Genomic DNA, 21237 nt, shown 5'->3' with positions numbered 1-21237 from the left:
TACCAACTTCTGTACACCCACTGGAAAATGTCAGCTGAGCATTACATATTTGTCCCCCCCAACCAGAAGCAAGCTGAAGAAGCCGGTCTTTCTCTTGTCCCACTTCCCTGTAGAAGTACCTCTCCACTGTTTGGTCGTTGATCCTTGGTAAGTACATCTTTCACTTTCATTTAACAGCCACACAATATGTCTGTGAATGACTGTAGTCATTTAATTAGTAAGGGATCATGTGTAGAACACCAGTCATTATATTGAAATAACTCCCTACAAGGAACAGAACAAAACAGGTCTAGCTTCATTCTGAAGGGACTTATTTCCCAATAATGACTGGCATTTTGGCCATAAATCTATGTTTTTCCAATTTGATTTTTAGGCTCTCCTGTTATATTGTGGTGGTGAGACTGTAGAAGGACCCAAAAAGAAGACCCAAGACGATAAGAATGCTCCAGTGGACAATGGTGATGGTGGTGCCGCTTTTACCTCATGCCGCTTTTAGCACACGGCTGTCCAATCAAACAGCCTGTTAAGCCTAAACACAACCCCACACACCTGTCCACCTGTCATCTGCTTGCCTCCCTGTACTTTCCATTAAATGTATATTAAATTCAATTTTTGCAAAATATTGAGATATTTTTGTCACTTCATACATATATGCATAGAGAAGACAATAATTGTGAGATACTTTTGTCACTTTCAAATAGACAACATTCAACAAAGTACAAATTAATTAAAAGAAGCAATGTCTGTAAATTAAATTAGTATGCATTACATTAATAATTATGGAATAGTTTTTAAATTTAGTATGTTAACAGTGTTTTATTGTTAAAGGTAGTTGTGCAGTTTGTGATCTGAGTTTATTTGATGGTTGTTGATGTTTACAGTCAAATAGATTATTCCCACTACTCCAGGTGTGCCCCCAATGTGTGTAGAGTGGACACTCTTCCTCTGATTGAATGTTCATGCATTGATAATCCATAGCATAAGTAACAATAAAAATGATTTCCTTCTAACAATGACTCAGTGCGTAATTGGGTGATAACAATCTCATGATTCTTATGCATTATAATTCAATGCATATTATAAGGTTATGTAGTTTCATGCAGCCTGTTTATTGTTCTTTAGCCAAGCTGTGCAGGGTGTTGCCTAGCAACAGGGGTCAGAAGTACACATTTTTCATATATTTTGTATAATTACACTTTTAATCGTTTGTCATTGAATGATGTGGTTCATATAACATAATTGCACATGAGAAGGACCAATAACTGATATAATTATAAACCATATCTTAAATAATTAGCATAACACATTTCAGAAAGATCTGACAGTGTTTTAAGGATTCAAGCCCTTTTAAATGTGCCATTTTTTACACCTTCAGTGGGCTCTACTGTGATAACCTGGGGTCCAGGGGCAGTAAAATTTTCTCAGATGCTTCCTTCTATCTGGTTAAATATCATATGTAATTTTATTGCCACACACACACACCAGGCATAGGCTATCATATGCAGAGATACAGTACAATTTCATGAGCATGTTATGAACAATAATCACGACCATAAAACATAAAGATATGTGAAATTTTGGCAAAATAAATTCAGATGTATATGTTTTGCTAAATATATCCAGTTTCATAGCTGACCTGCTTTGGCAAGGGTTTTAGACTCGGATCCTCAGACAGCATGTGGACAGTCATTTTCGGGACAAACCAGTTCATTAAATAATTCTCCAACCATTGACAGAACTGGTTAGGGTTAGGGTTAGGGTTAGTCATTGTCACAAGCTATAGGCTTTTAGAAAAATATATGGTTTTGGTAGTTGAATCAGCTGTCCTTCAGTGGTAAATAGGCCAAAATGTACCACCTGTAAAGTTGGTTCCACAATCTACAATATGGGGCTATGTAAACTGTAACCCCTATGCTATAAGCCTGTGCATGTCAATTCATATGAATTAAGACATGTTCTATCCTCCTGCTTAGTTCGGTGCATCATATTGCATACATAGCCCCATATTCTATATTGATGAACTAATTCTCCAATGCATCAATCTCATCCATGCCCTCATCACCTCTAGACTGGACTACTGCAACAGTACTCTCTATGGCAGTATTTACCATGCTCCTGAAGGACCCCCAACACTGCAAATTTTCTTTGTCTCCCCAATCAAACAAATTAAATGTATTATTATTATTATTTAATGCCTCTAGTGCTGCTCTGTATTTGCATATACACTCACCTAAAGGATTATTAGGAACACCATACTAATACTGTGTTTGACCCCCTTTCACCTTCAGAACTGCCTTAATTCTATGTGGCATTGATTCAACAAGGTGCTGAAAGCATTCTTTAGAAATGTTGGCCCATATTGATAGGATAGCATCTTGCAGTTGATGGAGATTTGTGGGATGCACATCCAGGGCACGAAGCTCCCGTTCCACCACATCCCAAAGATGCTGTATTGGGTTGAGATCTGGTGACTGTAGGGGCCATTTGACTCATTGTCATGTTCATGAAACCAATTTGAAATGATTCGAGCTTTGTGACATGGTGCATTATCCTGCTGGAAGTAGCCATCAGAGGATAGGTACATGGTGGTCATAAAGGGATGGACATGGTCAGAAACAATGCTCAGGTAGGCCGTGGCATTTAAACGATGCCCAATTGGCACTAAGGGGCCTAAAGTGTGCCAAAAAACATCCCCCACACCATTACACCACCACCACCAGCCTGCACAGTGGTAACAAGGCATGATGGATCCATGTTCTCATTCTGTTTACGCCAAATTCTGACTCTACCATCTGAATGTCTCAACAGAAATCGAAATCAGACCAGGCAACATTTTTCCAGTCTTCAACTGTCCAATTTTGGTGAGCTCGTGCAAATTGTAGCCTCTTTTTCCTATTTGTAGTGGAGATGAGTGGTACCCGGTGGGGTCTTCTGCTGTTGTAGCCCATCCGCCTCAAGGTTGTGTGTGTTGTGGCTTCACAAATGCTTTGCTGCATACCTCGGTTGTAACGAGTGGTTATTTCAGTCAAAGTTGCTCTTCTATCAGCTTGAATCAGTCGGCCCATTCTCTTCTGACCTCTAGCATCAACAAGGCATTTTCACCCACAGGACTGCCGCATACTGGATGTTTTTCCCTTTTCACACCATTCTTTGTAAACCCTAGAAATGGTTGTGCGTGAAAATCCCAGTAACTGAGCAGATTGTGAAATACTCAGACCGGCCCGTCTGGCACCAACAACCATGCCACGCTCAAAATTGCTTAAATCACCTTTCTTTCCCATTCTGATATTCAGTTTGGAGTTCAGGAGATTGTCTTGACCAGGACCACACCCCTAAATGCATTGAAGCAACTGCCATGTGATTGGTTGATTAGATAATTGCATTAATGAGAAATTGAACAGGTGTTCCTAATAATCCTTTAGGTGAGTGTACATTTGATGTATGTTTTAAAAATATATATATTTTTTGACAATTGGTCAACAAAAGTTCTGAAATCATACATTATTCATTGATTTATTGAATCATACATACCATTAAAACGTCCATATTTTTGATTGATTATGATATAAAGAGGTGTGCTTTGGTGAAATAAACCTAATTATGCTTATCTTAGGTGTGGGAATTTTGACACACAAGATATCTTCAAACTACCGTTCAGAGAGCTGACATATGTTGATCAAGAAAAGTTCTGAAATCATACACAAACCAATAAAACATCCATATTTTTATTGAGTATGATATAAAGAGGTGTGCTGTGGTGAAATAAACCTAATTATGCTTATCTTAGGTGCTGTGGGAATTTTGATGCACAAGATATCTTCAACAACAACCATTCAGAGAGCATATTTTTGACATGTTGGTCAACTAAAGTTCTGAAATCATACACAAACCATTAAAACATCCATATTTTGATTGATTATTATGATAAAAAGAGGTGTGTTTTGAGATAAACCCAATTTCACTGACCTTACCAGCCATGGCAAGCTTGATGTACCGGATATACTTGTAACACCTTGTTCAGTATATAAGTGTTACACCCATTAATTTATGAAATGTCAGAATGTGGCACATATTATGATTCAGGGACCTCCAGCTGCTTGTGTGTTGTCAGGAGGCGGAGCATAAGATTGGAAAAATTTTGATTTCTAGAAAGCGCTATAGTCAGTGAATGTGTAAGGTGTGATTTTACTTAGCTCATATATAAACCTTACAAGTCCAGAAAAGTGGAACAGTGTAACCCTGAACAGGCTCCTTTTTGCCCAGGCAAAATGAAATGGAAGACCACACATGGATTAAGATACAAAAAATAGTGATTTATTACAGTAAATATATGAGATGAAAAATGAGAAATAAGCAATAATCAGTATAAATGATATGGTATGAAATAAAAGTGTGGCGTAATCAGTCATATGGCAAAAAGGCGAACAAAAAGAAAAACAATGTGATACAGGAGCGGAATAGCAGCCATGAAAGTCCCTCACACTGCCCAGGCTGCAATCAATCGATTACAGACACCTGCCCGGTAGCTCCTCCCTGAGAGACACAGACACAAACAGAGTAAACATTAAACATGTCCTTATTCAAACTCTGGAAAACAAATGTAGTATTAATGTTATCTTTACTCAATTTGACAGGTTACATAAATTAAGGGTATTAAAAAAAATGACACTTTTCACATAATCATTACCTGCACTCCTCCTCTTCATTTTCACTGGTGTCTGGACTGCTGAAATCACTTTCATTTTCCTCTTCCAGCTCTATAGCAGAGCCCTGAGGGCCCAAAACAGCCTTGTATTGAAGATGCACCTCTTTCAACGTATCCGAAACTTCAGATAGACGTCTTCTGCAGAGACAGGAAAGGCCCTTGTTTTGCTGGTCTGTAAGTGAAAAGTGAAAAACATCCAAATTACCATGACATACATTTACATTAATTCATTTAGCAGACGCTTTTAGTTAAACCCACAGTAGGACAACAATATACAAGTGCTATGACCTTTCTCAGTTTGATCTAACGCAGTACAGAAACGTTTTGGGGTTTATTTTTTGAAGAGAAGAGTAATGTTAGTATACTAGATCAAGTGCTTTTGAAAAAGATGCATCTTCAGATGTTTCTTAATAGTGGCTACGGACTCAGCAGCTCTGGTTGAGATAGGCAGATCATTCCACCAGCAGGGAAGTCATGGTAAAGGTCTGAGAAAGAGATTTTGAGCCTCTTTAAGATGGCACCACAAGACGTTGTTCGCTTGCAGAGTGCAAGTTTCTGGATGGCACATACCCACCTTGCTTTGTAATATTTGTTATAACTCATCAAAATTAGATGGTCAGTGTAATGTTTTTCAACTGCTTTCTAGTAAGATATGTCTATTGTTAGGTAAAGTTAAAGTATGGTGTCCTTATCACCATTACTTGCTTGTTTGATTGGTATGGTTACAAAGATGAAACTTGCCTTCCTCTGAAGTCTTTCTTTTAAGAGTTGCCTGCAACTTCTGCAACCATGAGCAGTGCTGGGCCATCTCCTGAACAAGTATTGTCCTTTCCTCCTCCAGTCTCATTTTCAGCATGGCTTTGTTGAAAATTTTTAACTTGTCTTCGATTTGTGCTACAACAGAAGTAAAGAAAATGTATAAATAACAATTTTGACTTGAATCTTTACAAAATAAATCAGATGCCTCAGGAAACTCCGCTTACCGCTGCCATGAACCTCCCACGGCCATGTTGGGGATGGGTTGTCTCCTGATAGTGACTGCTCCACTTCATTTAGATCAATTGCCATGGCAGGCTCATGACTGTTATATGTCTCTATGTCTTTCAATAGCAGTCTCTTGCTATCAGCAATTTTTCTCCGCAGGCGGTGACGGAACTTGCCGCTATCTGTAAAGACAAGCAGAAGGTATAAAAAATTACCAAAAATACAGTGAGCAATTATCTATAGACAATGGAATTCTACCATTTTGGCGGTATAGAGCCTGCTTCCGCTGCCTCACGTTAAGGTAACGTCCCTCAATGGACTGCTCTAGGGAAGAACCTGTTGTATCTGGAAACACAACACAAAAAAACAGGCTTACAGAGATAGTGGCATGCAGTATAGTAAGCAGTAGACAGCTTAAATATCATGATCTATGATCGCCGCCAATGAGGAAGCACAAAGTGAAACATGTTATTGGTTCAAACTTACCACCAGCTGCCCATTCCCTCACATCAGACACCCACACTGCTTCATCGGTGCAAGCCAAGCTTTCTTTAAGCTCTGCTAGACTTGCAGTCTCCTCCTGAAGCCTCTGGCAAGTCTAATTCGACAGTTAAACAATACAGTTACACAAAGCTACACAATAACCACAAATTGAAACCATTTACAGAGAACACACCTTCACATATCTTGCAGACAATGCCCGATGTAGTGTTGTGAATTTTTTGTAGTTCCAGGCCATAGCATGGATTGTAAGCATATCCACACGTGCTGTTGAGAGGAAATGTTGAGTGAAAATCATGCAATAAGCAATAAAAAAATTACATTAGAAGAGAAATTCTACAATTACCTCCTTTCGACATGTATTTAGCCGTTAAGGCACAGCGGGAGAGGTAGCTGTTCACCTGTTCAACTTCCTCCCCTGCAGTTGACCCTGCTCCTTCTTGGTTTTTGCCACTCCATGTAATCTAGAAAAAGGCATGTAAGGGATAATGTAATGTCCGCCGATCATATTGGATAATAAGTAACGACAAGGCGAACCGGACCCTGACGCACAGCAGAGGGACTTATTTTCCGATGATAGTTAAACATAATAAACACTGAACATACCTCACACTTAGAGGAATGTGCTGTAGCGTGCATAACGCTTAGGAAAGGCCTGGTTGATGTTAGCCCCTGGAGATCAGGAAGGATGTTTGCTGATTTGTGTAAATATGGCCAGTATTTACACATTACATCCATGGCGATAAACCTTGGCTTTAAACTCATCAACTCCTTGTGCAGATACATGGGGTAGGCAAAGATTTCACCTAGGGATATAAAAATTATTATTGTACATTCTGAAGAGAACATTATAATGGGAAACTCAACCAAGCAGGGGTATATAAGCTGCATACAAATAACAACAATACAAAGTTACATTTAACAGCAAAAAATTTATTATAATCTCACCTCTGAACATATTGAGCGCTTTAAGGAGGAAACCATGCCGACACACCACAACCTCCATGCCCTCTTCGTCCAACTTGAAGGTCCTCCTAGAAGTCTCCTTCGCTGCTGTCCACGAGGAGCTCCCACATCTGCCTTGTCCAGGTAGCTGTGATGTAAATGAAACACACTATAAACATACTGTATAAACTCCTTGTAATTTGAAGCTGAGGGCAGTTTTTTCACCAATGCAAATACAATCTGGGCTGTAAAAGCATACTAATTATATTAAGAAATAATTTGACACCTGCCTGTTTCACAGCTTTATGCAGGACATCAACAAACGTTGACACAGATGTGTCTTCTGCAATAAATGCTCCTTCAAAAAACGAAGAGTCGGAGCTGAGGAAGAAACCAAACAGAACATTAATCTATGCTGAATATTAAATATAAAAAAATCCAGATCAATCTATACTGGAAGAAAAAAAAAAAAATCACCTTCCGCCTCGGAGAAACCGGTATAGCTTCCTGTTGCCATCCACAGAGATTGCCAGCATGTCTGGGGTGCAAGCAGGGCAGGTGAAAGGTGCACCGCAGGACATGCTGTCTTCCTCAAAAGCACAATATGAAAATTCGAGGAAGCTGCGCTGCAGAGTGTCCCCACACACTGGTCCTGACTGAAAGATGCATTATATTAAATGTTACTTTGGAGATGTCTACATATGGTAAAGAATTCTATAATATGGTGAACACTTACCCGCCCACCACACTTTGTACGGTGCTCCAGCAGCTTTGCCAAGGCTTGTCTGGACAGTGCCGGAGCGATGACTTTTAGTTCCCTCACACTGCTGAAAAGATTGAGGGAATACAAAGTGGAAGAGCTGGTAGAAGCTGGCCAGTATCCACTGTTTATGAGGTCCATGAACTCTGGAGCCCACTGCTGCTGGCATGTTTGGCATGCAAACAATGGCTGGTGCATGTCATAACGCCCTTGGGTAATAAGAAAACAAACCCATGAATACCTGATTTTTTAGAAACAATCAGCTGGCACACCTTAAGACACTTGGGCTACATCTTGAGTAGAATCACACCAGCATAGTTCAAATAAGTATATATTTTTTGGTTTATCATAATGACAAGATGTATTCTGTCGTTTTTAAAGTACTATTATTTTCATTGCAAAGCAAAGGCAAAAAAAGAGGGAAAAAGCTGAATATTGAAAAAAGATCAGAGTTTAGAAATATTACCATTGATGGAAATTAAAATGACTGCTTTGCCCGGGGACACAGTTATACTGGGGACTTCACAGGGACATTTTTGAGTCACTCTCACCGTTGGCAAAATACAAGCTAGCAAAGGAAAGATAAACACAAAATTAGCCAACTAGATTTATTACATGAGAGTACAAAAGAGTTTTGCAATTACCTACCTTGGTCGTGTGAGCTGTATCCTCCCTCCCCTCTAACAAAATATTTGGATGGGGGAATAGCTTTAAAAAAGCCCTCAAGGACAGACTCCCTATCGTGGAGTGGCCATCTTCTGTGAGTCTTGCTATCGCAGGTTTCACAGAACCACTGGTCTGGCAGACACTCTCTGCATCTAGGAACGAAATCAATGAACCAATATAGTCATTGAACCAACACTTTAAAACAGCCCTGACTCCACCATAAACATGCAGTTTATCGAAACATGAAGACATCAATTAGTGATGCACTCTAAAAACCTACAAAGTATGAAAGAACATTAATGAGATCTCACCTAACAACTGCAGGCTTGCAGCAATAGCTACAAGATGGTTGGCCAACATCCTGAGTTTGGATGAGGCATTTAAGGTGGAATGGCCTTGCCTCCTTCCATCTTTGTGAGGCTTGCTGCTGCCTGAAAGCCCATGATGATGATGCCGTCTGGATTTCAGGGGAGTCAGACATAGCAGAGAGGCTCTCCATGTTTTTTTCTGCAAAGACAAATATTAATTTAATTGAATAAGGACCATTTCTATGCAGACCCATGATTTCATAATAATGGGTAAATATATTGCCAATGCTTTCAGTAACATAAATTTCAGAAATTTTCCAAATCAACTTTCCAACTAGGGCCAAATTCAGCATACTTTGAAACATGTATCAGGGTAAATTGTATTAACGTGAAAATTGAGACGTAATTCCATTGGGACAAAATTGAAAATACTAAATGTGTGATTGAAACTACCAAAAAAAGTGGTTCAATAATAGGACTCAGGCCATTGTGGACACAATTTGTGGCTTTGATGATTTATAAGCAGTTGATGTGGTTACAACTGACCTTTCGCTAAGCCACGCCCGATTAGGGGTGGTTAATCTGTCTGATTTCCCGATTCGATTACAATTATTGAAGTCCCGATTCGATTACAGTCGATTTTCGATTATTAACGATTCTCGATTAGCGATTATTGATTTTCCATTTCACAACAGTAAACGAAAATACACTACAAAGTGATTGCAGTATTAAAAAAAGTCAGCTGCTGAATTACTTAACTCTTTTATTGAGTAACAACAACTCAAAGCACTTTCTGTGTCGTGTAGTTATAACTTCAGAATTATTTGTATGTAGCTTATGTTCTGTAGAACACAGAAATGAATACATCACATTGTGTTGTGACTCATCAAGTTGAACTAAACAATAACAAATAAATGAAAGGCTTATTTCCTTTAGGAAGTAGATCAGAACCAACATATTGTAGAAATTGGACAATTTTCTTCTAGAAAGCCAAGGTGTTCAGGTGGAGACTGCAGGTTGCAGTTGAAACATGTCAAGGTAAAGAAAAGGTTTTTTCTCCACCTGAACACCTTGTCTTTCTAGAAGAGAATTGTCCAATTGAATCATTAAGAAGACAAAATTAACATTTTTGAACAACTTACTGTAGCTTCAATTAGTAACCTACAAAGCCACTCTTATACACAACTAAATAATAAAGAGTTATGACTTGAAATGTTTGCTGTATACTACAATCAAAAACAGCTTATACAAAAAAAGTGAATGAACATCTGCAGAGAGCACAGTCAAAATGTAACTTTTTGTGACTGAAATTGCACACATTGCAGTATAACGTACGTACTACGTATAACAGATCGGTTTACACAGTGTACTGATGTGAAAACTAAACAATACAGAAAGCAGCTCTCATACAAAAATACTAAATAGGTAACAATGAAATTGCCAATTTTACATACGTTAGCTTTTAACGAAGAAGGTGCCGTTCGAATTTGGCGCTCAGCCATAATGAGTCTGTTATATGTGCGCGTCTCTGTTATGTGCACGCCACAGACTGTCCGCGCACTGCACGTCCGCTTATAGTTCCGCCTTTTGCGTTCCGTCAAAATTACGTTATTAGAAAAAATATATATATATATTTTTAGAAAATCGATTTTTTGACATTTGTGAATCGATTCAGAATCGTCCACGTCCGCATCGCGATGCATCGAAGAATCGATTTTTTCCCCCACCCCTACGCCCGATACCGCCACAGGCCAATTCATGCCTTAGCAGGCCTTAACTAGGCACAGGAGGTCTGGCAAGCTTTCGAGTTTTAACATTTTATGCCAGAATTTTACATAAATCCAGGATTTGGGTGAACCCTGCTTTCAGAACTGCCTCAGAAAATTACCTAAAGATAATTCAAATGTATTCGACCATATTTTACCAAATTCCACTTGAGGATCAAGACTGCCTGCAGGAAGATCTTCAGTGAGCAGGTAGTTCCCGATCTGGTTGTGTGTAACTACAACAGAGCACACAGAGAAATAAAACCAAGTTAGACCACCAACACAACTTGATTTCTTGACAATGATGTGTAACCAATTACTATTATTACCGGTAGCTGAGGCTTTGGGCCGCCCTCCACGCCTCCCCCTTGGCTTGCCACGCCCTAAACACACCCTTTTTGGGATTGGCAGAGGGGGAACTTGCCTCTGCTCCTCGGATTCTTTCTGGGGGTTGAAGTGAAAATCATGATTAGGCTGTTAAATATATTTTTAAAAAGATGCAATGGATATGAAAAAAAAAAAAAACTCTTATCATAAACTTTATACCCTATATATTTTGAGGTGGAAAAACAATTTCAAGAAAGAATCCTTGATCAATGCATTCAGTTTGGCTGGACCAAGGAGTTCAAAAGTAAAAACCAACTCTATACCCTTTTCATAAAAATGTTTGACAATTGAGAGCAGCAATCACAGACTGAATGAGTCTGAGGTACCTAGGCTTATATAATAGTCTACAGAGTGATTATTATAGCCTAAATATTTCTTCAACCATTAAGGTACAATGGATTTTTTTGTACGTGGTAATACATAGAATAGGACTAGGACCCAATGTAGGCACTCTACTTCATTGCATCTGAAAATTAATTTAAAAAAAGTAAACGCCTAAAAAACACCTACCCTGGCTTCAGTCAGAACATGTTCTAAGCTCATTTCAAGAGCCATCCGTCTCCCCTCCATGTAATTGTCATCTTGACAATCGGTGACACTTGTAGTGGTCATCACAGAAACGAGGGGCAGACAGTAAAAGAAGGACAGACACAGAGATGGACAGACAGAGATAAGAGACACAGACAGAAATGAGAGACAGACCGAAAGACAAACAGTGCACAAATCCAGAGAGGTTGGCGCTTAAAAGGGCCTTTGGTTGTGGTGGTGTAATGGTAATCTACTAGTAGGTGGGTAATGTTGGAAGAATCTAAAAACAAAAACAAAAAAACACTCGTTTACGGGGAGGGAGTTAATGGGACAGAGACAATGAAATTACTTAATAGATAAAATCTAACATTTTTGTGCCTGTTATGCACAGAGCTAAATATACCTTTTTTTAAATGAGCACTGAAGTGCTCAATTAAAAAACTAAAATGAACTTGGTTCTGTTCACTCTATTTTCTTTAGCGAATTTTTTTCAATTTTCTCTATTATCTTTTATTTCATATTGAAAAATTGTGATTCGCCACAATAGTAGTTATGAATTTGTATAGTTTATTATGGATTTATATTGGTGTTTATTATATAATTTTGCGTGGATTTTTAACAATGATGCGTTAGGCTGTAAAACTAACCAATCTGGCAACACCGTTCTTCATTCTGAACATTTATAAATAATGTTGGATAATAATTGTGGGCTAATGTAATACTGAAAATCTTATATTCCCCTATGATTGTAGGCTACCTTACATGATTACATGCGAAAAAATGAACTTGAATTCAATTAGCTAAGTAACGTTAGCTAACTTTGCTAGCCTGCAAAAATCGATATTTTGGTGCAGAAAGCTATAAAGTCGTCGATCATTTATCGTCATAAGAATGAAATGGCCACCTTACAAAGTTTCTAAACACAACTTCTTGTCCTAATTCAACAGTTTTTGATGTGTAAATGTAAGAATAGTATCCATCTCTATTAATTAACTCTTCTACTTACCGAGTGGAAAATCGCAATGGACCTTGGGATCGACCCATTCGGTGACGTCAGCGTTATTAATTAGAGGATTTAATAATAATTAAAAAATACAAATAAAACTGATTAATTGAACACAATCGAAGCATATGATATATATATATTTATTAAAATCAGCAAACCTCCGATAAAAATACGTTATCCAGCATGCTCTAGTTAAAGCAGTCAGCGTCCTAACTTACCTATGACAAGAAAATGCTTAAACTACTTACTTGCACGCGCCTTGGAGCGTTATTAAACTCACCTTTTAATGCCGTTTGACCTGCAGTTGAGCGTTGGTTTGGTCAAACTCACCTCTGATTTCCGGTTTACCTGCAGTTGAGTGTTGTTAAACTCACCGCTGAATGCGGTTGCACACCGTGTGCGTTGTTAAACTCACCGCTGAATGCGGTTGCACACCGTGTGCGTTGTTAAACTCACCGCTGATGAACGCGCTAAACCTTTGCGCAGAGGGCACTTTGATATCAGATTGCGAGGGTTTTTAAACATCAAAAACCAGTTGGAGGGCCAGATAAAAATGATCTAGGGGCAGCCATTTGACTCGCCCTGAATATTTTTTTGGGTCGTGCTGACCCAAGACGTCAAATTTCAACGCTGCAGGCCAGGGTTCCAGAAAGAATCGTGCTGTTTCACGAACGATTCATCCAATTGAAATGCATTAGTTTAAAAAACGTGCTAAAATTACGAAAATAACGGCAGAAAGAGTCGTGCTGGTTGCACGAAAGATTCATCCAATTGAAATGCATTAGTTTAAAAAACGTGCTGAAATTACGAAAATAACGGCAGAAAGAATCGTGCTGGTTGCTCGAAAGATTAATCCAATTGAAATGCATTAGTTAAAAAAACGTGCTGGAGTTACGAAAATAACGAAATTAACGTGTCCCTGCCACGAATAAATAGATTAAATTACGTGACTACATCACGAACTGCCGTGAGACTGGGTTGTATACAACTGAGAATCACTGCTTTTCTCAAATATTATCCGCTTAACACAGTAACTCCATGTGCACATGAATGTGAATAATTTTGCACAATTTCCAGCAATCGATGACGACCGATTGAGATGACCAATTTACGATCCATATGGATCACATATATGTTTGTTTGTCACATTATTTATAGGCTAAATGTAACACGCGTGTCAGACTCAGTTCCCATGCATTCGACGCAGAGATGATGCCTAAAAATAAAACCGAAATACTTACCTTCCGCGAATAATAAGAAAAGGGAGACCAGTAACATTCTCTTCATGTTTTTTAGAACTGTGCAGATTTAGAACGTAGCCTAATAAAGATGATCAGTGGAGATTATTCACTGGAGAGCCGCTGCCGCCCCACCAAACTAATTGACAAGCGTAAATATAACTCACAAAAAAAACCCCACTAACAGAGAGTTACAACACTTGAGAATCACGACTTTTCTCAAATGGGAAGACGCTTTAAAAGGATGCAGTAAATTCACCCCTACGAGTAGACGAGATGGAGTGGCAGCAACTGCACATTTGCTCTATATAGGGAGGCTGCAGACCTGGAGCCGGTAGATATACGCTGTTGTTCCTGATGCGTCCAGTAGGGGGATACACTGCGAAATAACACCATTAAATTGACGCTCGAAACTTACAGATTAATAACCAATAGTCCATTGACCAATTTTGTGTTTTTGATCATTTAAATATATGGGTCATTCCAGAATTGGAGGACATTTAGGCATCCATAATTTTTAAAAATTGGCCCTTTATTTTACTATTTTTTATTATGTATTTCATAAAAACAGGCAATATACCATTAAATAATTTGATTCGTCCAGCTCAGGTATCAAAGGCACACTTTTTATAGTACTTTTTTTTTTTTTTTTTTTGGTGCTGGATGCAACCCTGTTACCAATACTCAGGAACCCGAAAAAAGTATATTTATTGATTTTTTTAAATATAATTTCCTGCCATTAGGTATAGAAAGTCACAATCACTCTATATAAATATTTAATTTTAGATATCACTTGATTTAAATTGATTTAAATTCATTTCAGTAACTTTTGAGTTCCATCTTTGCCAAATTTTTTACTTTTGACGTTTTATTTGACTGATTTCAGCATATATTTTCAAGTATTTGCTAAAATGCATAATGCATATAATCCTTCAAACTACGGTAATGACAATAGCTCAAGCCCCTGTGAGCTAAAAAAGGTAATTTATTATTATTTTAATAAAAATTATACGGTAACAGGGTTGAAATTTAAGTAACAGGGTTGCGAAAAGTTACAGGGTAATACATTAATAACATGAAATGTATGCTAAATTATAATCAAAATTATATTAATTATTTAGCTTAATGTAATGGGTGTTATATTTGTTAATATTTGTTAATATTTCACTCAAATTCTCTCCTTTTGTTATTATCATTTGTTATATTTCTTTCATTATTTTGTATTCTGGAATTATTCTTTTAAAATTTCTAGTGCTGGGAAAAAATGAATCGCGATTAATCGCATCCAAAATAAAAGTTTGTGTTTGCATAATATATATGTGTGTACTGTGTATAATTATTTTATATATGTATATATAAATACACACATATGCATGTATATATTTAAGATTTTTATTTATTTATATAAAAATTATTTATATGTATATATAATATAAATTATGTATAAATGTATATACAGTATATACATGCAAATATTTCTTAAATAAATACATGCATATGTGTGTATTTATATATACAAAATAATTATACACAGTACACATACATATATTATGCAAACACAAACTTTTATTTTGGATGCGATTAATCGCGATTCATTTTTTCCCAGCACTAAATATTTCATTAATTTATTCTTCTAATATTGATTTTTATTAATTAAGATGCTAAATATTTAGTTTGTAAATTAAATGAAGACCGGTCACATGAACTATTGATAATAGATTGTCCCTTATGAGTGGACTGAAGGAGATTCAACCCTGTTACTCTAATTATGGTAACAGGGTTGTGAGTAACAGGGTTGCAAATTAATGCTAATGTTAGCTTTTTCTCATGAATAGAAACTTGCTGTTTAGCTAGCTCTAACTGTTGTCTTTAGGACAAACTTACTTATGTAAAAAAGAAGAAGAAAACCTTCAAATTAATTTGTCTTATTCTGATAATAAGTGTAACAGGGTTGCATTTGTTAGAGTGACACATTCAATCAAGGCTAAAAATTGTATAATAACATGAAAAATCAAAGAGAGAATATACCTTTGTTCTACCCATTCTGGTGGCAAACTGCTTAGTGATGTTATTTCCTGTGTATCATGTCACTCACTGTTTTTTTTCTTCTTCTTCTGCCAGTCTAAATATTTCGGTAACAGGGTTGCACGATGTTGGGGACATAACTTTATTGCAACATTTCTATTATTTAAAATATTTATATCAATTAAAAAAATGCTTTAACAATTAAAAGAGGCATATATAAACAAAATCATGCAAAAAAAGGGATATTTAAAATGTATTTTAACAGTTATATTTAACATTCAATTTGGTCATCTAGAGGGTGGGACAAGAGAAAAATGGCATTTAAGTGGGAACTATAGACTTTTTTTTATTTTCATTAATATTTAGGAAAAAAAAAAAAATCTTCAAGTCTATATATAGTTTCAGGACAAGTGTTTTTTACACAGTGACTCATTTTTTTGTATATTATACATAGATTATTTGAAATTTCATAGGTGGGACATGAAATGTCCTCCAATTCTGGAATGACCCATAAACGGTAACACTTTAGAATACTGTATCTTACTTACTGCATAACTTATAAGGAATTATTGAAGAACTAATAGGTAATTCTTCATTAACTAGTTATTCACTATTACTAAGGAAGATGTGTTAACTAATCAGTATGTAAACTAATTTTATGATTGTGTTAAGTAACAGTTAGGTAATCAATAACTAATTAACTCTGTCATACCGCCTGAAGAACTACTATTAATTATCTACTAATTAAGGTTCAAGAAGAATAATTAAGAAGTAACTAATGAACAGTCATACAAACTATACATTGAGTTGTGACCTTCCTTAGCCTATTTACTAATGTTATTAATAGAAGCAGTATTATGAAAATACAATTTTAACAAATGCATACAATGTTAAAGAGGGTTTTACCTGTATGGTTTTTTGAGTGTGTTTTGTAAGAAATCAACTTCAGAAAAGAACCCCACTCAACTTACCTCAGATTAGTTTTTTTATATTTAATATACCTGTAAAGTACTGTGTGTGTCTGTTTTCCTTAGCATATGCCATTGAGTAAATTCATGTATTTGAGGCAACGACTGAGGGAAACTGAAAGGGAGCTTATTAGTAATTCATAAATAATTGTCAAATAATTCTGCAGGAATTACTTATAACCTGATTAGTAATTAATAAAGAACTATCAAATAATTATCCAGGAATTAGGCTACTTTTAACCTGAAACAGTATTCTAAAGTGAAAATATAGGGAACTTATTAGTAATTAATAAAGAATTATTAGATAATTATTCATGAATTACTTAGAACCTGATACAGTATTCTAAAGTGAAAATATAGGGAACTCATTAGTAATTAATATAGAATTATTAGATCATTCTTCAGGAATTACTTAGAACCTGATACAGTATTCTAAAGTGAAAATATAGGGAACTCATTAGTAATTAATAAAGAATTACCAGACCGCCGCCCTCACTCATAGCCAAAATATACTGTTACTGACTCCATAACCTGCCCATAAACAAACAGTGCACAGCTCTATAAGAACATATTTTAACATCTGATGTTTTAGGATCTTTAGAAATAAAAACATTTGTTTTATGCAAGGAATCAGGCGTTTCCATCACGCAAAAAAGACAGACTCGTTAGCTAGCTAACTGACATTGTGTCCTTGTATGTTGCCTTGCATAAAATAACATGATTTACAGCACACTACATAATGATTTTATAGATTCATTAAAACGTACACAAACCTTTATTTCGCTGAAGAAATGCACCATATCGGCATATGTTAGTTACTTCTTGGTTATTTTTCTTGAACCTTAATTAGTAGATAATTAATAATAGCTCATAGGGAGGTATGGCAGAATTAATTAGTTATTGATTAACTAACTGTTACTTATCACAACAATAAAATTATATTACATACTGATTAGTTAACACAACTTCCTTAGTAGTTAACAATAGTGAAGAAGTAGTTAATGAAGAATTACCTATTATACTTCAATAATTCCTGATAAGTTATGCAGTAAGTAAGATACAGTATTCTAAAGTGTTACCATATGGGTGTTACAGATCTGCATACGGATTACTATCTGTATACGTTCAGTTGGGCTTCACTCTCTTCAATCAGCCTAGAGACTATTTGTTTGTGTGAATAATAATACATAGTTGGATCAGATGGCAAGTTATGATATGACCTACTGTAGAATAGTTATATTCACCATAGGTTTTTATATACAGGAGACTGAGTGAAATGTTGTGAATTTATATAAAGTAAATCATAAATTAGATCATCTCATTTATAAGAAACAGCTCAAACCAGAATCCACATTCAAACCATATAAAAGATTTTAATGAGTTTTATCATGTATGACGTTGGAAATAATCAAAATATTTGGGTGAGTGTGCAGTTCAACTCTTTACTTAGAGAGAGAGAGAGAGAGATTTACATACATAGATATATATACTTATGCCTATTAATGTGTCTTTTGTGTGTTCACACCCTAAAAAACAAACAAGTTCACATATTTCTAATATCTACTGTAATGTTGCCCCCGAAACCATGTGGCGTATATTTTAATGCAAGGAGTAAACAGGGTCTTACCAGAAGAGGCCATCTCACACAAGCTAAAGCTCACACAATTAATTTTGAAAGTGAGTAGAGAAAACTACCCAGCAAACACTGGTCCGACGGCAACGTCGTGTCCCTGGCCAAAAATAGTCGCGGTATGACGGCATAAATCTGTAAAAATATGTAACACAGAACATTTCCTAAAAATGCATTCAGATACATTTGTACATGTCTACAGTTCTCTGGGGTTGCATGTATAATTGTTATTTTGACTTTTAGCTACGTGTAGTTCAATATAGTGTATCGGGTGAGAGGACGTCACCTGGCGACGTCTTTTACACGTGCATTTATAGTCCATCATGACCCTCCATCATGGAATCCTTCACTGAAAAACCCAACAAGTTAACTCAACTCAAACCGATTGAGGAAACTGATTGCGGCAAACCATTTAAGTTTAAAAATAAATACATATGAGTATTGTGAACTTATTGATGACTCAATATATATAAGTTCACAATACTCATATGTATTTATTTTTAAACTTAAATGGTTTGCCGCAATCAGTTTCCTCAATCGGTTTGAGTTGAGTTAACTTGTTGGGTTTTTCAGTGCACTATTGCATAAATTATGTCATTTATTTCTGTGTAAAATTTTTTTTTATTTAGGCATCATTTAACAGCTGTTTTGATGAAGCCTTATTTCCCTTTTTCTTTGTGTCTGTGCTTTTTTCCTCAGGATTCTGGCCACTGCTGGTTCTCATATGAATATTCCTGTGGATCAGAGAACCCTTAGGGCTGTGCGTGTTAAGACCCCTCAAACTAGTGTTGTGGCAAACTCAAAGTCCTTTTTGGTTCAGGCCTCAAAAAAGCTCTCAGAGTCGAAGTTCCAGGTCAGAAGAATTAACTTTATTGACAAGCAACAAAGTGAGACGCCAGCTGGCCATCTGGACATCTGGACATCTAAAGTTACCATTCCAAGTCCTTATGTCTTATACTTTTTTCTTATCTCTAGATGTCACCCTCGGGCACCCTCATATCTATATCCTCTTCTTTGTCACTCATTGTGGCCTTGCCTTGCCATCTCCCCCTAGACCTTCTTCTATTGGTGGAACATCTCAAAAACATCTTATATAACATGTTTTTCTTCCAGTGCATCCCAACACCTGCATCTACAGATTTGTGGGTACTTTTCCATTCTCTTATCCGATCCTTGTGAAAAGCATTCAGAGTTTTACATGAGACTAGGGAAATTCTCCAACACTAGTTTCAGGAATCCCCAGTAAGTTACTTATCCTATACCCACTACATATAATAATCAAAATCAACGGCAGTTTAAAGGTACAATATGCAATATTTTCTCCCGCTAGAGGGCGCTACATTCCAAACAACAACAACAATTGCGTAGCTTGATGACGATGTGAAGGAGCGTGGAATGATGGGAACTGTCGTTTTCAACTCCACCGTGGAAATCAGTCAGACGGGAATCGAAAAATCATGTTCATTGATGAGGTAAAGTTCTATTTTTATAAATGTTGAGTTTAATGACATGCTTTTATTTCATTAAAATGTATTAACCGCAAGAAAAGTAAGGTTTAATACTAAATTGGTTATAGATGTTACTGTATTTGTCGAATTCATTGCTGTGATAACGCTGCGCAGTTTTACGTGCTCTAAACAAGTGTTGTAAAAGTACATTCGAACATACCCACATCATTTGCCAAAATACTAATTAATCTTTATATATAACACATGCTGTAACGAAGTTCAGATGTTATGGGAAGGAGGCGGGAACCGGCGAACATTCATGACACATTTTAATGATAAAAATAAAACTAATACAAAACTAAAGTAAATGACAGCAGCCCTACACGGACGACTGCTGTACAATAAAACAAAACACAACACAAGTTCAGGCCTGTCCTCTCTCGCTCTTCACTGTCGTCGCTCCCCCTTTATGCTTCCGCTCCTCCGTGAGAGATACGAGACCGGTGCGTCGCGCAGGTGTCGCTCATCATTAATCACATAAATAAAAACCTTGCTACTTGGGGTATTTTACATGCACAGTGCCAACTTCGAGTCAGTAAAATAATAAAAAAAACAATAATTTAATGCTGGTATCCAAAACATTTAATTCAATTCAAGTATTATATTAGATAGGCTACATTTTAAAACTTCAATGCACACGTATAATAAGCCTAGTAATAATAAGTCTAGTAGCCTAATAAGTAGACATTTAAAATACATCAATAACTGATATCATAGTTTAACACAGATAAAATCAGAGTTAAGGCTTGCTTTACGTGTTGCTCGACGAGGACTTCTTAATCGTTGTTACTTTCAATCCTGAGGAGACAAAATGCCGCGAGGCTCCCGCCCGCCGCGAGTGAAGAAGAGGTGGAGTTACGAGGATTCTCAGACAGTTGAATTGTCCAATGGAGTTAAGAGATTTGCTCTCAAGCTATTTTCAACACTTTAGATTGGTTAATAATTTGTAAAAATAACAGTACCACGTGGGGACTGACCAGTAGCATCGATTTGTGAAAAAATATGAAATTGACCAAATTTGGACATATGAGGTTTCCGCCCGACAGGTGACAGCGACGATATGTAGTTAATTATATGTCAGGAATAAGAGGGCACAGTGGAACCGTCACCGTGCCTGTTGCTGAGTCTCAATGGATGAAATCGTGCTCCGAGGCAGGGTGGTGTGCTGACCAGAGGTGAGGGGGCACAGTAACCTGGGTGGCCGGGCCAGGCCCCCTGGGGCCCCCTCGTGGCGCCGACCCTGAATACGGCTAAGGTTTACACTCAGGGTACATTACGGCATGTTTTCTATGTACAACGTTCTCAATATAAT

The 21237-nt window shown here is 36.9% G+C and overlaps 1 protein-coding gene across 3 annotated transcripts; it reads right to left on the bottom strand.

Annotated features, from left to right (window-relative positions):
• Nucleotides 1-4294: 4294 nt before the first annotated feature.
• Nucleotides 4295-13409, bottom strand: LOC307169758 (uncharacterized protein). Of its 3 annotated transcripts, XM_079890558.1 has the most exons (20): nt 12557-12741; nt 11533-11830; nt 10965-11079; nt 10794-10871; nt 8873-9068; nt 8544-8713; nt 8362-8463; nt 7872-8104; nt 7613-7791; nt 7426-7516; nt 7139-7283; nt 6797-6996; nt 6537-6654; nt 6366-6457; nt 6176-6287; nt 5948-6034; nt 5689-5871; nt 5447-5599; nt 4688-4877; nt 4295-4533 (listed from the first exon to the last, which is right to left on the bottom strand). In XM_079890558.1, the coding sequence occupies exons 2-20, from the start codon at nt 11632-11634 to the stop codon at nt 4506-4508; spliced, it is 2574 nt and encodes an 857-aa protein (XP_079746684.1). In that variant the 5' UTR covers nt 11635-11830; nt 12557-12741; the 3' UTR covers nt 4295-4505. The 3 variants fall into 3 exon arrangements, with proteins under 3 accessions (XP_079746684.1, XP_079746685.1, XP_079746686.1); XM_079890559.1 differs by having other exon boundaries at nt 11533-13409; XM_079890560.1 differs by lacking the exons at nt 10794-10871; nt 10965-11079; nt 11533-11830; nt 12557-12741 and adding an exon at nt 10324-10408.
• Between the last annotated feature and the right edge of the window lie 7828 nt (nt 13410-21237).

This window comes from Squalius cephalus (assembly GCF_949319135.1).
Source record: "Squalius cephalus genome assembly, chromosome: 13".
Classification (NCBI taxonomy): domain Eukaryota; kingdom Metazoa; phylum Chordata; class Actinopteri; order Cypriniformes; family Leuciscidae; genus Squalius; species Squalius cephalus.
This window is presented reverse-complemented; position numbering and strand designations above follow the sequence as displayed.